The sequence below is a fragment of the Cervus elaphus genome, chromosome 5 (assembly GCF_910594005.1).
Source record: "Cervus elaphus chromosome 5, mCerEla1.1, whole genome shotgun sequence".
NCBI classification, from domain to species: domain Eukaryota; kingdom Metazoa; phylum Chordata; class Mammalia; order Artiodactyla; family Cervidae; genus Cervus; species Cervus elaphus.
The window spans coordinates 133,407,669-133,416,153 of NC_057819.1; the positions used below are offsets into that span (position 1 = coordinate 133,407,669).

The 8,485-nt window shown below is 59.1% G+C and overlaps 1 protein-coding gene across 7 annotated transcripts in view; it reads left to right on the plus strand.

The window, feature by feature from the left end:
• The window catches only part of RGS9 (regulator of G protein signaling 9), a 70,518-nt gene extending 62,670 nt beyond the window's left edge, over positions 1–7,848 (plus strand). For all 7 annotated transcript variants that reach the window (XM_043905745.1, XM_043905739.1, XM_043905744.1 and 4 more), the window contains 2 exons: positions 4,216–4,664; positions 7,411–7,848. In XM_043905745.1, coding sequence (XP_043761680.1) covers positions 4,216–4,664; positions 7,411–7,561 — 600 coding nt within the window. In that variant the 3' untranslated portion in view covers positions 7,562–7,848. The remainder of the gene's footprint in view (positions 1–4,215; positions 4,665–7,410) is intronic.
• Positions 7,849–8,485: the final 637 nt, after the last annotated feature.

The window sequence follows — 8,485 nt, forward strand, 5'->3', positions numbered from 1 at the left end:
ACCATCACCACCATCACCACCACCACCACCATCACCATCACCACCATCACCACCATCACCACCACCACCATCACCACCACCACCATCACCACCACCACCACCACCATCACCACCACCACCATCACCACCACCACCACCACCACCATCACCATCACCACCATCACCACCACCACCACCATCACCATCACCACCACCACCACCATCACCACCATCACCACCATCACCATCACCACCATCACCACCACCACCACCACCATCATCACCACCACCACCACCATCACCATCACCACCATCACCATCACCACCATCACCATCACCACCATCACCACCATCACCACCACCACCATCACCACCACCACCATCACCACCACCACCACCACCACCACCACCACCACCATCACCACCACCACCACCACCACCATCACCATCACCACCATCACCACCACCACCACCATCACCATCACCACCACCACCACCATCACCACCATCACCACCACCACCATCACCACCATCGTCTGCACCATCACCACCATCCCTAGAAGCTTCGTGCTCCTGAAGCGCCTGCTCCCTTGCATGTCAGTGTTGCCCAGTGCAGTGACTCATTCTTTATTATTTAGGGCATTTCTTGCAGTGTGTTTAAAGCCTTGTTGACCCAAACCATCTCGCCTCTGCCCTCTCTGAGAATCTGGCTCTCCAGGGGCCATTAGGAAATATCCGAGGGGAGGAGAGTGGGGCGTCAGCGTCCTGTGGTCTGTCCGAGGCTCCTAGGAGAGGGCTCACTGGCAGCAGTCAGTGACCGATCAGTCTGTGGGCCCCGAGTCGCGTTTGTTCACAGTGGGAAGGCTGGCGCTGGGTGGGGCAGAGGAGATGACTGACAGAAGAAGCAGGGTGTTTGCCCGTGTGGGGTCGACTGTGCTCACTTGCTTTGGGGGACAGCGGAGACGGGGAGAATCGGGGCGGGAAGGGGGGACTGGTGCAGAGCATGCAGCCCCGGAAAGGCGGCCCCCTCCTCCTGCCTGCTCCCAGGAAGTGGCCGCAGGGTCTCCTCCAAATTCCCAACTGGCTTCTGGACGGACGTGAACTGCATTCCCGCGCCATCTGCTTTACCCCTCGTTAAAGCCTGAGCTCGTGTCCTCCTGTCGGCGGCCCGCTCCACGCCATGCTCCTCCCGGGAAAATAAAGGCAGCACAGAGCAAGGCCGAGCTCTCCATCACTGCGTCTCTGTCGTGTCATTTCTCTGCCATGTGCCTTGCATGCGCTGCTTTGTTGTTTCACGCCCGCGGTGGGTGTGGCCTGGGCTGCCGGGGCTGTGGGAAGGGGGAGCATGGGGGGAATGGGCAGAAGAGGCACCTTGCTTGAGTGTCCAGGCTGTTCACCCAGAAGGAAGGACCTTCTCAGGCAGGTGAGTGAAGCCGGATGGGAGCCACTCTTTACCTGTCCTGTCGTTCATCCTGGGGAGGAGCAGATGCTGGGGGAGGGGATGGGCTGGGGGAGTGCCCAGAGTCGAGGGGGGGGATGTGTGCCATCACGTCCCCTGAGTCGGGCCGCATCCTCTCCATGGGCCTCGGTGTTTTAGTCTGTGAAGTGGGGTTATAACAGGAGTTGATCACAGGCTGAGTGAGTGAGGTTTAAGGTGACGCCCTCAGGTGTCTTGGGTGAACTGGAGGGAGGAGAACCTTGCTGCCCTCTGTCTTTCTGAACAAAGCCCGGTCTCAGTTTGGCATTTTGGCCCAGCACCCCAAGTCCTGCCCAACCCCGTAGGCAATGGGCTGGCAACGTGGATCAGTAGGCAAGCAAAGGCTTTGGGGGTTACATGGACCTGGGGTCAGAGTCTCATTGGGTCACTATATTAGTTAACAATCGCTGAGTAACAAGTTAGCACGAACAGCCACCATTTATGAGCTCGCCATTGGCCGGGTGTGGCTTGGCAGGATTTCCGGGCACACAGTCAAGGTGTCTCTGGGCTGTGTGAGTTCTTACTGGAGGCTCAGGAAGAGTCTGCTTCCAGGTTGTTGGAAGGATCCCATCTCTTGTTGTAGGACCCAAAGCCCCATTTTTTGCTGGCTGCTCTGAGCTTCCAGAAGCTGCCCAAACTCCTTGCCTTCTGCTCCCCACCCTCCATCTTCAAAGCCAACCATGGAGAACCCGGCTTGTTGGATTTCTATCCCAAGCCTCTCTGACTTCTGTCTCTGGCTTCTAGACTCAGGATTGAAGGGTTCAGGTGAAGAGGTCAGTGTCACCAGAACAATTCAGTCACCTACGCCGTACCCCACAGCTTGCTCATGGGGGTGACCACCCAGCACATTCACAGCTTACACCCATCCTGAGGTCTTGGTGGCCACCCTAAAGTTCTATGTTCTGCAGTCACTGGTTTGCAGTGGGAGCCTGGGGACAGTACCAAACCGCTGTGGCCCTCAACATTTGGTCTCTAAAATGGGGCAGTTGTAGATTCGCAGGGAACTGGCATGGAGTAGGTCTTCATAAACCTCAGGGCCATACGCCTGACAGTCATCTCCCAAACCCCTCATCAAGGCCAGCCGTCCCTGCTGATATCAGCATTCTTTGCAGACTGTGTCCCGCAGGGGAGACGTGAGTCCCTGTAGGAAGTGGCGTTAGAAGCACAGGGTTCGGCTCCTCACACGACCTGGCTCTTGCTTACTCACAAAGCAGCGCCCTCGGTGTTTGTGAGGCTTTGCCCCCCAACTCAGGTTCCCCTCCAGTGGGTCTGGGGTGAGTCTGGGGTCTGCATTTGTAACGGACACCCCATGCGATGCTGACCTGTAAGCATCCATTGGGCATCACACATGTAAATTGTGGAGCTGGTGAACCCGGATGCAAAACCTGCTGACCGTCCTTGTGTTCCTGGGCTTGGCTCCTGGAAGTCTTAGTTTTCTCATCTGTAAAATGGGCATAGTAAGTATTAGCTGCTCTGGAGGTACCTGCAATAATTGACATAAAGTTCGCAGCCCAGAAACTCGAATTTCTGAGCTTCTCAAGCATGTTAACAATAATCACGATGGTGATTAGTAAGCATAATAACCCCGTGGCCCTGGGTCAGGGCCTTGGCTCTGGTTGGTCGGCCTGTCTGAGCAGTGGATCGGCATCAGTGGCTCTGAGCTGCTGTTTCAGAATCTTGCTTGAGCTTCAGGGAGCAGGTGGGAGAGAGTGGGGACTCCCTCCCTGCCCCCAGGGCAATGCCCCGGTAGTCTCTAGGTCTTGCTTTTCTTCTGAGGGCTGCTGGGGGCTCTGCCTGCCCACCCCTCCCTCTTCAGGCTGGGGCCCACATCTTCCTCAAGGGCATGGGTGCCCGCAGCCGCCTTCCTTCTGCCCCCGGGGCAGACTCCCCCTCTCAGCCGGACGTCCGTGCGGCTGTGGCAGTTTCCCTGAGGTCAGCCCTCTCTTGGAGGCAGTGTTGGCCCAGCTCTCCCGGGCATGCCCCGGGACCCGCCCATCCCCCAGCCCCATCCACACTGGGCTGAGAAGGGCCACGGCAGGCGCTGGGGGACACAAACCCGACGGGGGAAAGCTGAGACAAGCGAGCCTCCCTGCCCAGGACTTGATCCTGACGCCCCATCTGCTCGTGCGGAGCTCTCGGGCTCCTTCAGCCCACCGCGCCCGGCTCCCCGCTCCTGCCCCGCTGGTCGGGGACCCAGGGCCGAAGCCGTCCAGGGCGGTTGCCTCAAGGAGCCTCCTTATCTGTGTTTCCAGGCTCCTCCTCCGCAGGGGGCCCAGGCCCCGCTGCGGTGCCCGTGGGAGGCCCAGGAGAGGGTGGCCATGGCCGTGTGTCGGGGTTCAGGATGCGGCGGCTGGTCTCAGGCCTGGAAGGATCCGCACAGGCCAGGGCTCCATGTGGCACCTCCAGTGCTGTGAAGAGGGTTTTAAATGCCTGCAGACCACAGCTGGCACCAAGGCCGGAGCGGGGACGGGATGATGCCCCGGGGTGGAGCCCGTGCTCCTGGAGGTGGAGTTGATGGGTGAGGGGAAACCCCAGTCCGGCAACTGGCATCCCAGAGGCCTGGAGGAGCCTCCAGGGTGCCCGGGGAGGCGGCCAGGGCTTGGGGAGCCTGTGCGAGGCCGTGCCATCCTCCTAGGGGGCTCGGGGCACCCCTCCTCAGTCCCCAGGGGCAACCAGAGGGGGCCTTGGCTCCAGCCTGAAGGGGCCGAGTGGGCGGGGGCAGCCGTGCCCTTACTCCGCGTCTTTCTCCTTCTCTGCAGCCCGGCCAGCGCTTGGCCCCCAGCCCCCACCTGGCTGTGTACACCGGGACCTGCGTGCCCCCGTCTCCCTCCAGCCCCTTCTCCCCGAGCTGCCGCTCCCCGGGAAGGCCCTTCCCCTCGCCTGGCCGCTTCATCCGGCGGCCCAGCAGTACCGTCTGCCCCTCACCCATTAGCGTGGCTCTGGAGGGCTCCCCGGGCTCCGAGCGGAAGCGGGAGGCCGGCGCGTCAGGGGCGGCGGACGGGGCCTCCATGGACAAGCCCCGGTCCCGGGCCCAGCCCAAGGCGCGCGTGCGCCTGTCCCTCGGCCGGTTCCTGAGACGGGGCTGTTTGGCTTCCCCTGTCTTCGCCCGGCTCTCCCCGAAGTGTCCCGCTGTGTCCCACGGCAAGGTGCAGCCCCTGGGGGATACCAGCCGGCAGCTATCACGACCGAGGTCACGGAGAGCAGCCAAGTAAGGATGGAGGGGGTGGTGTGTGTGTGTGTGTGTGTGTGTGTGTGTGTGTGCGCGCGCGCGCGCGCGCACGAGATTGTGTGTGTGCACACGGGATTGTGTGTGTGTGTGCACATGGGGAGTGTGTGCACACGGGGGGATTTTGTGTGTGTGTGCACACGGGATTGTGTGTTTGAGCATGGGGATTATGTGTGTGTGCACAAGGGATTATGTGTGTGCACACGGGATTGTGTGTGTGTGCACATGGGGATTGTGTGTGTGCACACAGGGATTATGTGTGTGTGCTCACGGGGATTGTGTGTGTGTGCACATGAGATTGTGTGTGTGTGCACATGGGGTTGTGTGTGTGCACATGGGATTGTGTGTGTGTGCCCATGGGGAGTGTGTGTGTGTGCACGCGGGATTGTGTGTGTGTGCATATGGGATTGTGTGTGTGCGCACGGGAGTTGTGTGTGTGCACACAGGATTGTGTGTGTGTGCACATGGGGAGTGTGCATGCGCACATGGGGATTGTGTGTGTGTGTGCACACGGGGGTTATGTATGTGTGCACACGGGATTGTGTGTATGTGTGCACATGGGATTTTGTGTGTGTGCACACAGGATTGTGTGTGTGTGCACATGGGGAGTGTGCATGCGCACATGGGGATTGTGTGTGTGTGTGCACACGGGGGTTATGTATGTGTGCACACGGGATTGTGTGTCTGTGTGCACATGGGATTTTGTGTGTGTGCACACAGGATTGTGTGTGTGTGCACATGGGGAGTGTGTGCGCACACATGGGGATTGTGTGTGCATGCACACAGGATTGTGTGTGTGTGCACACAGGATTGTGTATATGTGTGCACACAGGATTTTGTGTGTGTGCACACGGGGATTGTGTGTGTGCACACAGGATTGTGTGTGTGTGTGCACATGGGGAGTGTGTGTGCACACATGGGGATTGTGTGTGCATGCACACAGGATTTTGTGTGTGTGCACACGGGATTGTGTATATGTGTGCACACAGGATTTTGTGTGTGTGCACACGGGGATTGTGTGTGTGCGCACGGGGATTAGTGTGTGTTCACACGGGGAGTGTGTGTGTGCACATGGGATTTGTGTGTGTGCACACGGGGCTTCTCTGTGTGTGCACACGGGATTGTGTGTGTGCACATGGGGATTGTGTGTGTGCACATGGGATTGTGTGTGTGCATACGGGGATTATATGTGTGTGCACAGGGGGGATTGTGTGTATGTGTGCACATGGAGATTGCTGTGGGAATGTGTGTGTGTGCCTGTGTGCACACGGGTGTCTGGTGAGGACCCAGGTTCTGTGGTCTGGGGTCTAGGGCCTGGGGGCTGGGCAGACGGAGAGGGTAGAGTGCTGGGTGACCAGGAGGATTCTGGGAAAGCAGACCCCATGGACAAACCTTTGGCCTCGGGACCCTTTCCAGACTCAGCGCTGCCCTCTGCTGTCTTCCTGGGGGAAAGGAAAGTGAAGTGATGTGGAAGTAATTCAGCCGAGTCCGACTTTTCTCTGCCCTTGGACTATACAGTCCACGGGATTGTTTTTCTTTTTCATCTTTCCCCCTTCTATTAACATGCTCTTCCAGGCTTCTCTGGTGGCTCAGTGGTAAAGAATCCACCCGCGATCGAAACCCAGGTTCGATCCCTGGAGGAGGGAATGGCTACCCACTCCAGTATTGCTGCCTGGAGAATTCCATGGACAGAGGGGCCTGGTGGGCTACAGTCCATGGGGTCCCGAAGAGTCAGAACGACTTGGCAACTAAACAATACCACAATCCTCTTCCACCCACCCTGCCCCACCTAAAACCTTGGCCTAGTGAATCTGTTGCATTTTTAAAGGTCAGGAAATCTCAGTGGCAGTGGTAGGACCCGCCCCCTCCCCGGCGTGGGGGCCCTCCCCTCCCCCGCCCCCTCCTGCACACATCTGCCCTGGGGGGCACTCGGGGGGGCTGCAGGGCACTGACAGCGGGCAGCCTCCATTCAGGGCTTTATCCCCACTATGGGCGGCAAAGCAAGACGGACCTCTGAGATCCCCCTGCCCCGAGGCAGCTCTCTGGGTGAAGAACAGGGGCTCCAGGGTGCACTTGAGGGCTCCGGGATCTGGAGCAGAAAGAAGAGTTACGGACAATGCGACACAGAGACTCAGCCCCACCTTTGTTCTGTCTGGGGGGAGGCAGCGGGGAGCACCCCTCCACCCACCACCACGCTCCTGTGTTTTGGCCCCGCGTGGTCTTGGAGACGGAGGCTCCGTGCTGAGGTCTTAGGTTGCCATGGATACCCAGGTCTCCAGCCTTGACTGTGCGCTGTGCATCCCGGTTGGGGGGGATCCAGGGGGAAAGAACTTGTCCGTTGATTCCTCCCGACGGGCTCTGCTGAGGGAATGTTCTAGTTTGTGGCCACAGCAGGCTTGGGGCTTTTGAAAACCTCTGTGCTCAGTGGCCATCACGTCATTAGAAGTCGGTTTAAAGGGGCTGAGGCCCGGGTCCTGGTATGTTCTATAGGAACGTCTTGAATTCATCAAAACTGTAAAAACTGAAGCCGCTTGCAAAGGAAAATAAAGTGTTCTCAGGAAAACAGGAGCCTCCCTCGATCCGCAGGGAAAGGGGTCCCCCCCAGCCCCGAGCGGGTCACTGCACACACAGCTTCCAGAAAGAACCTGAGTCTGTGCCTCCTCGGAGGGTTGGGTGAGCTGGGTGTGGCGACCTCCCGTCCTCACCTGCTCTGCTCGTGTGTCTGAAGCTTTTTCCAGATCAAGATGGATGTGCCCATGGGGAGCGGGGCTTGCCTGATGGACTCGGAAGATACGGACCCTGGAGCACGCAGGGACCAGGCCGCAGAAAAGGGGGTCATCTGCCCCTGGGAGAGCCCGGCGGAGGGCCACGCTGGCTGAGCCTGGGGCCTTGGGCTAGGGAGTCGCTCCCACAGGGTCGGCAGGATGGGGCCGCAGGACCCGCTGGCTCTGGGACCAGAGTGCACGAAGATCACATGTGGGGGCCAGAGGGACGAGACGGGTGGGCTCTGGAGAGGAGCGCTCCGGGTGGACGCCCCATGGCCAGCCCTTCCCTTGCCCCCATCGTTTCTCTTTTCACCAGAAGAAAGGCATGTGGACCAGAGGACCTGACTTGCTGCCTTAAGACCAATAAAAGGTTACCTTGTCAAAGTGTTTTTGGATTGGAATGTTATTGTTCTAGTTTTATAAGCTCTCTATGAGTTCTTGCCTGCTCAGTCCCTCCAGTCGTGTCCAACTCTTTTGCGACCCCATGGACTGTAGCCCGCCAGGCTCCTCTGTCCAAGGGATTCTCCAGGCAAGACTATTGGAGTGGGTTGCCATGCTCTCCTCCGGGGAATCTTCCCAATCCAGGGATCAAACCCTGGATCTCCTGCATCTTCTGCATTGGCAGGCGGGTTCTTTACCTGTAGTGCCACCTGGGAAGCCCTTTATGAGATCTTATTTATGCGATAAACTCAGGTCTTGGTTTTCTGAACCAAGGGAACTGAATCACCTCCAGGAGCTCCCTGCATGTATAATTGGTTTGTGTGTGATGCTCTCATCAGCAGAGCTCCCTGGGGGGAGCTTGGGGCTGGGCCATCACACGGGAAGAGGGGGCTGGGAAAGGCACCCTCCTGGAGTGCCAGGCTTGCTCAGATCCACCCCAAAGCAGAGGGCAAGGTGGGATGCGGTGGGCCAGGGAATTGCTGGGGGAATCGCTGGAGAAGGGAATGGGGCTCTCAGACGCAGCGCAGGGCCGACCTCTGGGCCGACCTCTGGGCCGACCTCTGGGCCGGCCTCTGGGGAGGCGGGGGGCGGGCCCCG